Raw genomic sequence first — 16,862 nt, 5'->3', positions numbered from 1 at the left:
AAATATACGTAGATACACCATCTGTTTGAAATTACTTCTGATTGACTTCTTGAACCAACTTGAGTTTAGTTGGCCACACTGTAAACATATATTCATTCATTATAGTTTTGGCAAACTAGCTGGTTTTTTGAAGACATTATTTTTAGACATTTAATGCTTTATTTAGATACTGTAGTGACAGAGAGGAGAGAGGGAAGACCTGCAGCAAAGGGCCCTGGGTAGGACACCAACACTGGGTTAGTAAGGAATCAGCCGTATTTGGTCTATAAAATGTAACTTGAGTCACTTAGAATGAATCTGGGTGTTTAGCTACATGAACAGATTACTGTGTGATTGGGATCACAGACAGTGTAAGGTCGACTAAACGCAAACTGATGTTTCTCCCTGCCTTTTCCTGTTTAGGTTCCCACTGTACTGTTTGTCGCCACACACCAGCACAAGACGACAGTGATTTCAACCCTGCAAATACACAGAATAATAAGCAACGATGTTCACATTGTTCCTCCATGATTGTAAAGTTTATTTCAGTAGTCCTTCATGGCAGTAAAAGACAACACTTATAAGTTTACAGTCCCAACATGCAGAACAATCATCGAACAAAATGACGGAAAAGAAACAAATATTGAAAAGTAAAGTTAAAGGTGCGTTTTTTTTCTCTTTTGTAAAGTGATCAACACTTGAGGGAGAATCAAAGTAGTACAGTTAAATATTTCAGAGAACAGTTTGTGTTATCCATTCATGCAGCCCACGACTTTCACAGACAACAACGCGTGTTTGATGTTTTCTGAAAAAAGAAAGCAACAGTCCAAGCCTTCCACAACGACGACATCCACATTCAGCGGTTTGGAAACGTTTGACAAGATGACGACCAATTAAGTTTTAACACTAAAGACCAGCAGAGAAAAATAATCACTAACCCTTACTAAAGAGTTTTCCTGTAAAGCATAAGTACACTACATAAAGAAAACAAGTTACAAACATGTACACTCAAAAGAGCAATCAAAAACTGAAATCAGATAATACCAGATGTCCAATACTGGAAAGGTACATTGAGTGCATTGTGCAACATCTCCTGTTGAAGCGAGCTGAGCATCAGAAACTCCCACAGTCCAGGTCGAGAGTTTGACCGCGCGCGCACGCGCGCACACACACACACACACACACACACACACACACACACACACACACACACACACACACACACACACACACACACACACACACACACACACACACACACACACACACACACACACTCTAATGCTCACATTTTCCCCATACGGGCCATGCATCAGCACACAGTTTTACACCATAGTTATATCTGGAGTCGTGCAGACGGACAACTGGAGCAAGCGTCTCTCTTTCTCTCTCTCTCTCACACGACAAAAGAAACACACCAGGAGACACCAGAAACTCCCAGTCTCACATAGAGGACAGACATGCAATGCATATATAGACGTTATCCACAGTAGAGGTGACACACAAACACACAGACACACACGCACACACACACACAGCACATGCACATGCAACTAACACACACACTCGCACACACCGTCAGAGATTTGATCTCCCACAGGGAGAAGAAAGCAATCACACAGACATTAAGTAGTCAATTATAAATAAAAGAAGCAACAATATTAATATTAATGACAAGACATTTAAGAAAGCTCAGTTTCCTTATTCGATCTATTCTATCCTGCCCGTTTATCAGAGGAAGAAAAAACTAAAAGTTACAGACAGTTCATTACAAAGCCAGTCAATGCAAAATTCATACATTTCCAATATAAAAATACAAATCCACAAAATAACTATAGAGACAAAGTAGTTTCGATATTGTCGTGGAGTTTTCCTGGCTAATATTTCTCTCTCCCTTAAGCTAATGGCACTTATGTTAGAAGGATAAAAGCTAAATTTTAGGGGAAACACTATCACCACTGTAAGCTCCAACAAGACCATCGGAGAGACTCCCGTTCTGCAGGAACAAATCTTAGTTTATACATGTGCCACATGCACTCTGTACTTTTCACATTGTAAAAATACTGTGGTGGGGAGACTGATTTTGTCTTCAGTAGGTGTGTGTGGAGCACTGGTCTAAGCTAGCGGGGTAAACTATTCTTGGCTATCTTTGTCTTCTATAAGGGAAAAGTTCTACATAGGCACCGTTGTGATTGTTGAAACAGGAGTGATGTGTGGAATGCAATTATTTGTCGAGAGCAATGCTTCTGCTGTAAAAACGGTGGAAACAGGACCACAGTGAGTTGCAGGAGGCGACTTATAAACAAAGAAATAAAAAAGAGAAAACATAAATAAAACCAGGGATGATAGCTACAGACTTTTAAAAATGAAACTAAAAAGAAGAGGATGAAGGCATGAGCAAATGTAAGGCTTTACACAATAGATGCTTCCTTAAGTGCAAAAAGAAAATATTACAATGTCTGCTCTGAAGTGGTCCGTTTAGTGCTGGAATACACTCAGGAGTGTGATTACATTTGGTTCATAGTTTTCCGAATTCACTAGTACTTGGAAGATTGTATTTACGACTGCTCTTTGGCAATCTTTTACAAGTTCAAAGCCTCTAAAACTAATCATAGTCCAGTGTTTCATCTTATTTAATAACAGTGTTTAGGAGTTTGATTTTAATTTAATTGAATGATTTAGATGCTTTTCAATAGAGGAGACGTTCACATCAACAAACTGAGCGAGAACAGTGAAGAACTTCAGACCACAGACTGCTAAGAAAGCACAGTGCTCATCATGTCTGCTGGACACAAAACTACAGCTGATAGTGAACACAATTTGTTTTGTTCCTTGTTTTTTTGTTTTTTCCCCTTTTTCAAAGACACTCTGTCCACCTCCAAAAATCCCCTAAGTGCTGGAGGCACACACTCGCTCCTCGTCTTTCCCCCGCTAAGCTTCAAATATCGCCATTAGAAACGGCTGTTGTGGCACCCGATTGGCCAACCAGAGGGCCGGCGGCTCACCACTCATTGGTCCTCTGTTTGGTGGTGTCGTATGCTCTGATGACATCTGACTGAGACACCACTCCGTTCTCGTCTTGAGAGAAGGCGTAGCCATCTGAAAAAGGGTCGAAGCAGTTAATACTGTGTACATCAGTGATCCATGTAAGAAAAACTACTTAGAACGTATAAAACACACACACTTAAAACAACTGAATAAACAGAATAAACAAATAACAAAACACAAAACTTAAAGCAATAGTTCAACATTTTGGGAAATCGGTTTATTCACTGTCTTGCCCAGAAGATCAATTCCACTCTCATGCCTGTCTGGTAAATATAAGGCTACAGCCAGAAGCCGGTTAGCTTAGCTTAAAGGTCCAGTGTGTAACGTGTTTAGTTGTTCATTATCAAAATCTGTGTTGCCCGTTCACAAACTTGTCCTTTTTCATGAATATTTACCACCACCATCAATTCCAAGTATTCCTTTTGGCTTGAAATTTTACATTTGCATTCACATGAACTGGGGTAGACGCTCCATATTCATGCGCCATCTTGAAATACGTTAGCCGGTAAGGGACATACAGGACATACTGCTCCGCCTTTCGTGTTTTTGCTGTCACATGATAAACTCACAGGTGCTGCTAATGCTGCTAATGGGTATCGTCGCTTCCCGGCCCCGGCAAGTTTGAAGAAGGAAACACGGAGGACCACACGTATTCAAAATCCAAATTTCAGGAACAGGAGTCTTCTTCTTCGCCCAGAAAAAGGATATTGAAAAGAGCAAGAGACCAGCTTTTTGAAGCGTGAAGGCTACCGTAGCTGTAATACGTACTTTGAACTGCGTGGCGCGATAGAGTTGATTGCGATATATGATCTCAACGCTAGATGGGAGAAATTCCTACACATTGGACCTTTAAAGACTGGAAACAGGGGGAAGCTAACCTGAAGCTAACCTAGAAGCTAACCTGGCTCTGTTGTAAACGTAACAAAATGTCTACCAGCATATCTAAAGCTTAATGATTAACAAGGCTATCATGCAGCATACCAATTTTTTTTTTTATTTCTAGAGAAATGGACGCTTATGTAATGTAACGCTAATACATGAGTGGCACAAACTAGGGCTGGGCTGTAGTTTCATATTCATACAGAGTGGTATCAATCTTCTTACTCTCGGCAAGAAATCTAATAAGCATATTGCCAAAGTGTCACACTATTCCTTTAAAATAAAATCATATGATGAAAATGATACAGTTAAAAGAGTTTAAACAACTAATCACAGCTCCCCCAAAAGTTGTATCTGTAGTATAACAGCAGCCCTGTGATCTAGCACCTAAACTTTCCTACAGGGTTTCTTTCTGACCTTTGACTCCTGACTCACCTTCAGGTGTCAAATGACTCGGTCAGTACCTGGAGGCCAGCGGGGAAGTTCAAAGGACCCCGCTGAGACGAGTGCATTGTGGGGGGGGGGAATAACAGCGCAACATTTCATCATTTCATCTTTATCTCGCTCTACTGATCTCAACTCAGGACACACCACGAGGCACACGAGGGGAAGGACAGGAAGTCAACAACCAGAAAAAAAGAGGGAGAGAGGCATCTATCAGGGAGCTAGAGGAGGCTGGCAGTTTTAAACGGGGTGAGGTTTGAATAATGAATAATAAAAAAAAAAAAAAGGTATCACACAACAACGCTCTCATCCCCACCTATGAGACAAACAAAAAAACAAACTGATCAGACGAAAGACAGAACAAAAGAGAGAAAAATAAACAGAAAACCAAACCCATGCTTAGAGTATCATTGGAAAGTTTCCATTCTAACACCTGAGTTTTACTGCTGATACGAAAGCTATACTTCTTTCATACCCAACTATACACTTAGTAGTAGAAAGTAAGTCTTTCTTATTGTATATGCAGCCTGATCGAAATTTAAGTTTTGAAGTAGTTTGCAGCTGTATGTGTTAATAATTTAATCCCAGCTGGATAATTAACGGTAAATAATACTAACATTAAAAATAATACTAAGCCTGTCTGTGAATCAGCTGCTGTAATTTGCCAGTGGCTAAAACAACGTTTATTATGAGGGAGGAGGAAAAAATATCTTATGACCACGAAGGGTGAGACGAAGGTTTTAGAAATACAGTATGTGTCAGAGGAAGAGTAATGACGCTTGATCTGTTCCCCTGACGAGGCAAAAGAATTGGAAGCAGATAAATCTAACGTGGATAAACTGAAGTCTTTTTTCGTTCCTCGGGGTAGGAGATAACTGACGCTTCCATCTTGAGGCACGTTTAGTAAAAAAGGCTGTAAGAGAGAACGAAAAAGACAGAAAGAAAGATAACTACAAAATATTTTGTAACTTACGGAGCAGGTTCTGCTGCATGGAGTCAGACCGGTACAAACTGACTGTGCTCTTCTTGAAGACATTCTTTAGGAGCTGGGCCCTCTCCGTCAAACTACACACACGTGTGCACACACACACACACACACACACACACACACACACACACACACAAAGAGAGAGAGAGAGAAAGAGGCAGGGTGTTAGCAGCATGTTGAGCACCACAGGCAGAATTAATGAGCCATACATTAAGCCTGTGTCCAAGCACCTCCAGAGTGGATGGACCTGGCAACCTGCTGGTACAAACACCATGTACGAAGACAAAACTCTCCAGGCACAGGGGGAAAGAACAAACTTTGTGTGTGTGGGTGAAATATTTGACACAGCATGTTGGCTAGATTCATATAAAGCACATACATCTGTACATGAGTCCTCTATGCATACATACATATATGGGTCTTCATGCGCATCAACCCACTCACCCACCCTTCATTCCCTTGGTGAGGTGTGTGTGTGTGTGTGTGTGTGTGTCTGCGTGTGTGTGTGTGTGTGTGTGTGTCTGCAGCCTGCTGGGTCCGGGACAGCGGCCAGGCTCGGGGATCACTTTCAGCCAGGAGGAGATCTCACACTGATCTGCTCCATGTTGATTCCTGCTGCAGGCCTCAGGCCCCGAGAGCAGAGCAGAGCAGAGCAGCGCAGACCTAATTCAACTAATACCTTTTTTATAATATATGGCTTTAATATAGGAGCTCAAAAATGAGACATTCACTATTCCAGAGAAAAAAAAGGGGGACATCTACTCTTATGACATGATTACTGATATTACAGTCAAACTCCTGCAATTTAGCAGCAATTTTAAGATTTCCCTCTTCCCCATAGGAATATTGTTGGCAGCGGAGCCATGATTATTTGGGAGGTTACAGATGATTCTTCCTCCAAGCTGATGTGGAGAATTTGTCAAAAATGCTTTATATTTTTTGCATCAAAATTATAATGGCTTATATGTAGATCTAAAGCGCGAGAAGTGATAAGTAACTGTACCTCTTTCCATGCACCACTGCTCCAGGGTCTTTGGATAAAGCCTCGAGCTCCTGCACTTCATCCACCAGGGTCTTGAAACACACCTTCTTCACCCTGTAAAGTAAACGATATTTAGAACAAAATCATAATGTGACAGATGCTTTAACGCGATAGCACCTCCATAGACTGACATTAAAATACCCCACCGACAAATTCAAACTGCTTTCAAACATCAGGAAATAAAACTTTGCAAATTGCTCCTGACACCTTGCATCTGCTGTGGGCTGATGTCAACCAGACACAAACATTTCATGGAGCATTCACAGAATATATAAAAGCTAGACTTCCTTGAAAGACAAAATTTTGGGGCAGGGATTTTTTTTCAGGAGATAGGAGAGATTCTGGAGGAATTTCCTGTTTCGGAAGTGTATTGGAGTGATGATGAGTGATGATGAGCGAGGAGAGCGCAGAGAAGACTCACACTTTGTAGGCAACGTCAAAGACCAGCGAGGTGACTGGGATGAAAACCAGGCCCGTCCAGAAGACCCCCGAACAGAACATCATCTCCGCCTGTCACACACACACACACACACACACACACACATCACTGTAGACAATGCAGAGTTCAACACCTGATCAGCTGAAAAGAAGAGCTCTTCAAAAGAAGAAAACACCTGATAAAGAACAGCACGTATTATCCTCTTTTGTGCCACATAATTAAAAACATACATGACAAAAGCAGCCCAAAACAAACAGTTATATTGTGGAAATAAAGAGGAGATGAGTCCAAATAACTTGCTTAAAGTGGGTTAATCCTCTGTGACTAAATGATACCATGATTTTGTATGGATCTCCTCCACCTCTCAGCCCTTCGGGGCGGAGGAAGTACCTGTGAAGCATTTCAACAGTGGTATCTCTTTCACAGGAAAGCAGCTCAACTGTTTGCAGTGTTGAGAGCTCCTGTCAATACCTTACAAAAGACACAGGACCGGGATCGGAGGTGCTTTTAATGATACATTCAATACAACAGCCACAGAGTGTAAGAGGAAGCATCGTGATGAAGCGTTGTGAAGAGCTGTAATTATCAGAGTTTAAGTTTAATACTTCCATGTTCCACTTTCAATGTTTGTAGAGAATATCCACATAGAAAACCACAGAATCGTTTTGTGTGATTGCAGTGAAAAACAATTCTGAATACTGTAGATTTTCCAAAAACTTAAAACATGTATAACTAATAATATGACCGTTTAAACAAGGTTTTGTCAAGGGTTGTTAAATTATCCACAATATCCCTGTGGTTCTTTGTTGACTAAAGATTTTTCGATCAGTCAATCGACAGTAGAATAATCTGCAACTATTCTGATAACGATTCATTATTTAGGTAATTTTTTTAAGCAAAACTTTGAATATTCTCTAGTTCCTTTGAAGATTTGCTCCTTTTCTCCCGTTGAATATGATAATGAATATTTTTAGCTTTTGAATTGCTGTTTTGGAAAATAAGATAAGAATAATAATAAATAAAACAATAAGATTTAATGACATCAGCCTGGGCTTTAGGAAATTAAGATAATTTTTAGCCATCCTAGCAGCATGAATCTAGAGATAGCTAATGTCAGCCCACTACTTCGGATTCAGATAAAAGTACAGCCATTAATGTACCAGAATGAACTATTGTAATAACAATTTGTCCATTACTTTGGTTTATGACCAAATAGCTGCGTAACTAATGACATTCCCATCAGCCTCAGCTGTACTTTGTTTAGTGCTAATGAGCTAATGTTAGCATGCTAACACACTAAACTAAAATGGTGAACATCAACATTCTGTTTAACATCAGCATTTTTTAGCATAGTTAGCATTGTCATTGTAAGCATGTTAGCATGCCAATGTTAGCATTTAGATCTATTGAGCCTAAGAACAACCTCAACAAACAGCTAACGTGGCTGTAGACTCTTGTTCACGGTTTTCTGACATTTTATAAAACAAACGATTAATCGAGAGAATATTTAGCAGATTACTGTAATCAAATTAAAAGAATCTTTAGTTGCAGCCCCCAAACACAAAGCGGTGGCTGGGAGGTTGTTTCGGGTCCAGAGTGTTGAGAAGACAGTCAAGCGTCTTGTGGGGGTGAAACAATGTTTGCTTTGGCCCGCTGCACTGAAACTATCTGTCATTACATGTCGAGGTGCAAAACTCGCAAACTCCTGCTCCTCGCATTGTAATGTGCCACTTGTTAAAAACTGCTGGGGCCCCTCCAGAGTGTCCTTCCTGTAATGTGACACAGGCAGGGCCCTTGGATGCGCACGCACGCACGCACACACACACACACACGCGCGTCAAAACTATCAAAGCGCTCAGGTTTGCTCAAATTAGCTAACCTGTTCGCCATTACCTGCAAATTGACTTTGATGTCTGACAAAACACTGGGGGAAGAGGAAATCCCAAATGACAGGAAATCAAAAATGACTTGTTCCTACAGTTTGAGATGGGACTCGGATGAATAGAGCTTTTCTGTGTTGCCCCAGAGGCTGAAAACGTATGAGATGAGGGAAAATTGCATCGAAGCACGGGATATTTTCATGTCAATTTTTGAAATGACGCAGCCCTGGTGGAAACATTTACTGTTTTTTTTTGTCGTAAGTCAGTTTAATTATTTTCGTTTTCATCCAGTGTATCATGCATTTTAATGAGAGCGTTTAAGCTGTCATGAGTCTTTTGAAAACAAACCAGAGATGTATACTCAGCATATTAAATCAAAGTCAAAGGCTCAAAAAATAAACCATCTTAGTCTTTCACAAGTTTAATCTATAAACCATATTTACAGTATATCTCGGTACACACCTCAGAGCCACAAATGGTGTATGTACAGGACTTATAGGTCAAATCTCAAGTTTATCATAAAATCTAAAAAAAAATGCTGGTAATAACTTTTGGTACAACTGGGAAACCTACAGAAACCATAAAAAAGTAGAAACTAGACCTAAAAAAAACTGCATTAATTCACTGTTAGTTCTTCAATTTGACGTCAAAATTTCTAAATCCAAACAAATCTGACCAATTACAATCAACAAATGTTTGTCTTTAGTCATCTGGGCAGGCTCTGTGGCTGTGAGCGGGCCAACCCTGTTGGTGGATGCCTCATACCAGGGGGCCCCTGGGAGCTGGATGGGGGGAGAGAGGTCCGAGGTGCAGGGCTGTATTTTTAGGACAAACTAATAAACTTGTCTGGCTGGACAGACAGTAGTGTCCGCTGGCATGGAGGGATGTGTTTTGACAGGCCACTGACCCCCTCATGGCCACACACACACACACACACACACAGAGACAGACGGACTAGACACAAGACTAGACAGAAGCAATCGTATATACACGTCCACACACAAAATGCCAACTACCTTATATACTGCTGTAAAATGTATGGTTCTTAGTATTTTTACGCCTTTCCGAATGGTGGACACTATTTGGGGATGGTGTGGTGGTTAAGAGGTTCTGGAGTGTCCTGGTACCCTAATGCTTAAGTTACATACTGTACCATACAACTCACTCTCTCCCCACTTTCTTGTGTGTGTTTCTTTTTTTCTTTTCTTTAAATCATTCATGTCATTCAAATCTGCTATGTTCAAATACATGTTTAAAACTGAAGAACATGAAAATACTGTAACTTTATTGAAAGATGACTAAACTTTGGAAAATATGTGGAAGGGTATCGAGCAAACCAGACCAAGTGTTTCACACTTTCCTTTTCCAGGAAAGCTTGATCAGGGAAATCTGACACCTGGCTGATCATGTTTAGGAAAGCCTGTAGTCTCAGCAGTTTGAATTATGTTAATGCCTGCCACTGTAATGGTTAATGTAAATTTAGGTAATTCACTACTTCACTATTCACCCCACAGGTCTATAGTATTCTCTGGATTCAGCAAACAAGACTAAGAAAACCCAACTTCATAAAACTCGAGCAGCTGCACGACATCCCAGATCTGCTAATATTCAAGCACTAGCTTCCTGAATGCACAGAGCTTCTTTGTATTTATATAACATTTTGTATTAGGTAGACTGAGAGGAGAAGGGTTAGAATCAGCTGAATCCTGTCTCAGACTTTACTTTGGTCTGCATCTATCCATGTTGATTATCCAATTGGCTGAATGCACACAAACATGCTGGCTTCAAGGAGAGGAGGGAAATTGAAGATGAAACTAAACATTTGGCCAAATGGGGCTCCAATCCTCAACATACTTTCTTGTGAATACTTAGCTTCTTATGGATAAATGGGTTGCAAACAGAGCATAGAGAACCAAATGACTGAGCATGACAGAAAGAAGCATGCTCAGTCAAAGAAAGAGCATTAAAAGCAAAACATTACTAAGAAAACAAATTAAAAAAAGAGCAAAAAGGCAGCTTTGCTTGGACAAGGCAAATCCAAATTCCCCAAACATCATCAGCAGAAACAAATCAACCAAACCCCCCCCTCCCCCAAAAAAAGGGTCAATGTGTAAAGCAAACAATGACTTTCTCAGTTAGGTTTTTCATCCACTCCATGCTCTCAGTGTGTTGCCTGACAAAGACAGCAAGACACCGACTAGGAAAACAGAGAAAATAAATTCCTTACATTAACACTTGTAACTCAGCAGTCTCACAGCCACAACTACACACATGCGATTTACAGTGTGTGATCAGCAGATTAAAACTGTTATTCTCACCAATACTGTACACCATGGTCAGGTATTACACTAACCATGTGCTGTGGTTTTTATCAATCATTAGCCGAGGGAGGACGAAGACATCTGGGTACAAGAGTTTAACAAAACCTCCCATACGACAGGCTCATGAGTCTTAAAGAAGGACCAAAAGGATTCCACAAGTACCACCGAGGGACTAAGTCAACAGCAGTGATGAACAGGGGTCAGTAATTCCATCACTGGGTCTTTGAAAAGTTTAAAAATCTGTAACTTTTTTGATCCCTAGAAGAAGAATAGCTCTGCTATATATTATATTTGTATACTTATCCCAATCTTTAGACCATTTATTTGAAAGACTATATTAAGGGTAAATCATCTATCACTAGCAGTGTTTTTGCTGTATTGGGGAATTCTGCATGTTGGAGCACATGGATCAGGTACACTGCAAATAATAATAATTAAACATGACTGAAAACCAAAGATGTCTTCATGTTAACTATGATGAATTACTTGTCTTAAGCAAGTTTCAAGTCTCACACACACACACACACACACACACACACACACACACACACACACACACACACACACACACACACACACACAAATGTGCAAAACAAAACACTGCTATGATCCTTCATGAAGTGCAATACCAAAGCAGTAAAAGGATACCTGACATCGGCTTTTTAAATCTGTGGCTTCATTACAAGAATTACAGAACCTGAGGACCTAATCATTTTGCAACTTACCCCTATATCCATGTTTCATGCAGCACATTATCAAATGAATGAAGTCTGTGTTTCACTCAAATTTGCTGACCAAAATTACTGACCAATTAAAATGTAGCTAGATAAAGTTCCAAAATGGTATCAAATTTCTCATATAATAAGTATGTCGATTCTATCATTCCTGACTCCAAATAAAATAATAAAAAGGACACTGAGCACATTTAACCAGAAAAGAGACCTCGAACAAAATGGCTGATGAAAGAGTGAAACAGGAGATATATTTTGAAAGGAGGCTCTTTATGATTGGCATTCCTGTTTTGTCTTTTAGTTTTAAAAACACACACTAAACTTGTATAACTCAGCTATAGCTAAACAACATAAATCTGACCTTAAATATAAACTACTCTTTCAAAATGCCTGTAAACAGATATTGATAAATGTACTCTTTTCTCTAGAAATTGTTTTCATTCCTGCTCTTAATCTCAATAATATCTCACAGACAGGCATACGAAGCCCCGAGTGTATTCCTGGCACGTTACGAATCAACAAACTTCCTGGTAAAATGATTCCTTTCTGAAAATGTTTCTTATCACTGAAAGAATCTGACGCACACTTGCAGAGTAAAAAAATCAATATGCTGATGATAAGTACTTGAGTCTGAGTGGGAGTTGCTCCAGTGCAGCTCGCAGCAGAAATTGAACAATAGCAAAAGGAGTGTGTGAGAAGCGAGGCGAGAGAAGGGATAAACTGTACAGGAGACAGCCGTGTTGATAGCAGAGGCAAGTCAGCAGGTCAGTGTGACAGAACCTACCAGAGACATCTCCTGAGGTGAAGCTAAGCTGCTTAGTGTGGCAGATTACATGGCATGAACACAATAATCTCACATTTACTTTTGATATCTGTGTCAGACTTCTATGAGGTGCAAACGGGATAAGTCAGTTTTGGGAGTACCTGTGAAAAGCACACTAGCTGTTTTAGTATGTTCGGTGGAGGGATCCTGCACCTGTCTTGTCAATCGTCCAAAGAATATTTAGCCTGACAGTGATGAATGCATTCACATGAAGCTGAGCACTGCTTAACGTCTCTTGTTAAAGGCGGTGAGCTGGGTAGTGAGTGAGAGCAGAAACAGGAGGAGAAAGGAGTTCTGGTGTCTGTTATGTTGTTGGCCCTCGGGCAGATTTCCGACTGGCAGGGAGCGGGGTGGGGAGTGGGGTGGGAGGTGAACAAAAAGAGAACAAAGATGAAAAAGCTGATGCAAAAAGTAAAAGAGAAGGAGCAAAAGAAAACAGATAGAAGGACTGAGAGCACACAAATATTTCAAGTACACATCGAAGAGGCCTTAGTGAAATATGTGAGGCTACAAGGTTGTGGAAGCTGAGATTGTTGTCTCTGATGCATTCTCAAGTTTCGGAGAGACATGTCCCTGTTTGATGATGTACTGGCAATCCCAGAGTTGGGGCAGGGGCGTAGGGTTACCTACCAACCACCCACAGGACACCATTAGTGTCTTCAGTCAAGTGCTGCAGGCCGTGGATGAAAGCACCAGACTTCTCGTAAAGGAGATAGAGTGAAGCTAATATACCCATTGCGTGTGTGTGTGTGTGTGTGTGTGTGTGTGTGTTGAGCATTTCTGTGCATGTGTAGTTAGTAAGTTATGTTGTTTATGGAGTATTTATGTGTTGCATTTATTTATTGTGTCATGCACATACAAGTGCCCAGCTGTCTTGGACTTCAAATGCCAAAAATACTGTTAACTACTAGCTTACAATTAGATACAACAACTCCAATGCAAATAAAGAATTGTGTCTTCTGTCCCAAATATGCTGCAAAAAAAGGCTCCTCCTTATAATCATTCAACCAGCAGAACTGATCAGAAATTAAGGACATTCTACTAAAAAGTGTAGCCTTTAAAGGAATAGTACTTTCTGGCAGAGAGTTAGAAGAGAAGATTGAGACCACTTTCATTTCTGCATAGTAAATATGAAGCTACAGCCAGCAGCTGCTTAGCTTAGCTTGGCTTAAAGACTGGAAACAGGGGGAAATGGGTAACCTGGCTCTGTCCAAAGGGAACAGAATCTGCCTACCAGCACCTCTAAAGCTCACTTACACATTTGTACCAGGTGCTGGGAGGTAGTTTTTGGTACCATCAGACAGAGCCAGAGCCAGTTTCCACTCCTTATGCTATGCTAAATTAACCATCTGCTAGCTGTAGCCATATATTTAACAGACAGATTTGAAAGTGGTACAAATCTTCTCATCTATGCCACCAAAAAGCGACTAAGTGTATTAGCGCATTACCCAAATTGTCAAAGTTTTGCTTAAAATCATCATAATGAGCAATTACTCCATATTCAATTTGACCTAAATCACAACAAACAAAGCCTTTTCTGCCTGTTTTTACAGCCAATGGTAATGTACCTGATCATCACTGTGCAAACAGACATCTTTTACTCTATTTACTTTAGTTAATCTCTGCTTTGAATAAGGCTCTACACTATAGTTGTCTGTACCAAACATCAACACTGTGAAAATTACACTGTATATGTTTTGGAAAAAGGAAAAGATTTCACCTCACTTATCCATTGGTTTTCCATACAAAATGTCCCAGTTAAAGATCTTTCTAGTGAGCTGCCGTTCCGACATATTCACAAGTCTGTTCCAAATCCTCTCACATATATGTCTGACATTTGGAGTTTCCCATCCAATATGACCACTGATGGCGTTATAAAGTTATGAACTCCCAAAAACGATCGAATAGCTCTGTAAGGAGTTCTTACAGAGGGGGATTCAGTGAATGTGTGTAACACAGTTGTGTTACACACATTCACTGAATCCCCACACCATGCCAGAAACATTGTCTCAAACAGGACACACACATGCAGATTCCCAGACAGACAGCTATTTTCTTCTACCGCATACTGTGTAGTGCCAGCTTGTTTCTTGGAATAGCCTCCTACTGTTTTCTTGTTCTTTAATGAAAAGATGCCTCATTGTCTTCCTCTGAATGATCTGGGAAATGTCACCTGTGGTTAATAGGCTCTTATTAACCACCTGTGGTGACCCAGCAAGACAGTAGTCCCATTCACATGTAAATAATAACTCAAACAAGTAAACAGTGTAAAATCATGGGCCCATTTTCTTTTAATCTTTTTTAAATATTTAATGAACTTTAAAGTGCATTTAAACTCAATTTCTGATCCTGGTGTTTGCTGGACAGATTTCTAAGACATCAGTGTGTATACCAAATACATCCTCACCTCTCTTTGCTTAGCTTCACTGTTTCAATGTCACCTGTGGATACTCAGAGCCGAGGGAGGGCAGAATAACACAAACATTGGGCTAATTGGCCCAATTAAGTCATTATGCAACACAAGCCAGAGGTCTGACAGTTTACACCCCTCTGGCTCTCCTTACAAAGACCTGTGTCAAGTTTAACTCTGACATTTCCCATCAGCGTGTGCAGAAAATGAATCAGGCACTGCAGGTCTGTCAGTGATAGATGGTTATATCAGCAGTTTCTTTAGTACCAGAGGAAGTTGTTGCTGTGAGACACAGAGGGCCAGATGTACTAATGCTTTTGCGCCCACTTCAGGCGTATTTGTTTCGCAACGTGCACGTAAAAGCATGGCGAGGTATGTACAAACAGGCAGCACAGAGGTAAAAGTGCAGACTGCCTGTCGTGGGAACTGAAAATGGCAAATTGCGCTGTTCCGTGTCATGCATATGCATTCACGGGAGGGTCAAGGGGAAAGTGGGAGTTTCCCATAAAGAGATGGGATGGGAAGCGTAAAGTGTGCCCAATTATGTATTCCGCAGTATGTACAAAAACCGCCCATGACAGCGCGCCTCTATTTTGCGGTGAAAATTCTCTGCCTCTTAAAAACAGGTGTAAACCAGCCGCAAGCGGGTTTCCTCGCATATGCCTCCTGATGAAATGGCAGCAGTAATCCGAGCAAGATGAAGACATAGGCCAAAGGGCTGAGCTGAAAGGATTTTTGCCACAAGGATCACACTTTTTCAGTTGAGTGAACACAAAATCATTAAGCGTTACAGATTAAGCAGCCATGCAATATTACAGGTACTGGAAGAAATCAAAGATGACATTGAATCTCAGACTCAGCGTATAGTATTGGCATCAGGATCATTTCAAACAGTCATAGCATCAGCAGTGGGAATATCGCAGTCTGCACTCCGTGCTATGATACTGCACACCGTATCATAGCACAAGTACTTAACGCATTGCTACAGCGCAATTTACGGTATAGTGGGCGGAGAAAGGCGCTGATTGCCCGATGAACTGCAGGTTTGGTAAATATGATATAAGCTGAAGTATCACAGCGTGCGCCTTCTGTGAGTTGGACATGGTGCTGATAACACTACATTCGCAAATGTACGTACATCTGGCCCTCAGAGAGAGAGAGAGAGAGAGAGAGAGAGAGAGAGAGACTGTGTGTGTGTAAATGTGTAAGCATTTGTATGAGTACATGTAGCATGCATGTGCTCACCTCTCCTGACATGTCGGGAGCCAGAGGAATGAGGGGCCACAGGGAGGAGTAGATAATGAAAAACACCACCCACAGGCCGATGCTTCCCCAGATGGCGATGTGACTAAACTGTTGGTGGAAATTTAGAGGACAGTAAAGAAACAGAAATAGTTTGGGCTCTTAATTTACTGTAGATTTGTGCTTCACTAAATTGCATATGGGCCATCATTTTTATACATTATACTATCTTGTTCGTTGCCATTTTTATCATTTGGGCATAAAAGTTCACATTGAGTGGCTTCTAGGAACTTGAAGGAGTTTCCATACGGTACGGTCATTTCACAGGGTTTACAGTTACGAGCTCAGTGGGAAACAAACCATAAAGAGACTTGGAGATGAGATAAGAGAATGTAAAATATGTCACAAGCATCGGTGGTCATATAAAATCCAGGAACGGGATCGAGATAGCAGAACCTAAGCGAGAGAAGATAGAGCCATCGACTTACCATGGTCCAGGATGAGGTCTCAAGGCCGGCTTTAAGACAAACTGTGATGACCACAAACTGTGGAGACACAAATCACACTGACATTAAACCCGTTCCCTCTTCAATACTATCATCGGTCACTGGAGGTGTATCACACAACTGAATTTTC

General features: G+C 40.8%; 1 protein-coding gene across 7 annotated transcripts in view; it reads right to left on the bottom strand.

Moving 5' to 3' along the window:
- Positions 1–490: 490 nt before the first annotated feature.
- The window catches only part of atp8a1 (ATPase phospholipid transporting 8A1), a 107,825-nt gene continuing 91,453 nt past the window's right edge, over positions 491–16,862 (bottom strand). For 6 of the 7 annotated variants that reach the window (XM_078260220.1, XM_078260219.1, XM_078260222.1 and 3 more), the window contains 6 exons: positions 16,715–16,771; positions 16,230–16,337; positions 6,802–6,890; positions 6,342–6,434; positions 5,324–5,415; positions 491–3,078 (listed from right to left, as the gene is read on the bottom strand). In XM_078260220.1, the coding sequence (XP_078116346.1) occupies positions 2,981–3,078; positions 5,324–5,415; positions 6,342–6,434; positions 6,802–6,890; positions 16,230–16,337; positions 16,715–16,771 (537 nt within the window). In that variant the 3' untranslated portion in view covers positions 491–2,980. Of the gene's footprint in view, positions 3,079–4,445; positions 4,667–5,323; positions 5,416–6,341; positions 6,435–6,801; positions 6,891–16,229; positions 16,338–16,714; positions 16,772–16,862 lie in introns of those variants that run through there. The other variant, XM_078260224.1, reaches the window with a different exon arrangement.

Source organism: Sander vitreus, chromosome 10 (assembly GCF_031162955.1).
Source record: "Sander vitreus isolate 19-12246 chromosome 10, sanVit1, whole genome shotgun sequence".
In the NCBI taxonomy this organism is placed as follows: Eukaryota; Metazoa; Chordata; class Actinopteri; order Perciformes; family Percidae; genus Sander; species Sander vitreus.
Note: the sequence above shows the minus strand (reverse complement) of the source record. Positions and strands in the feature narration are given on the sequence as shown.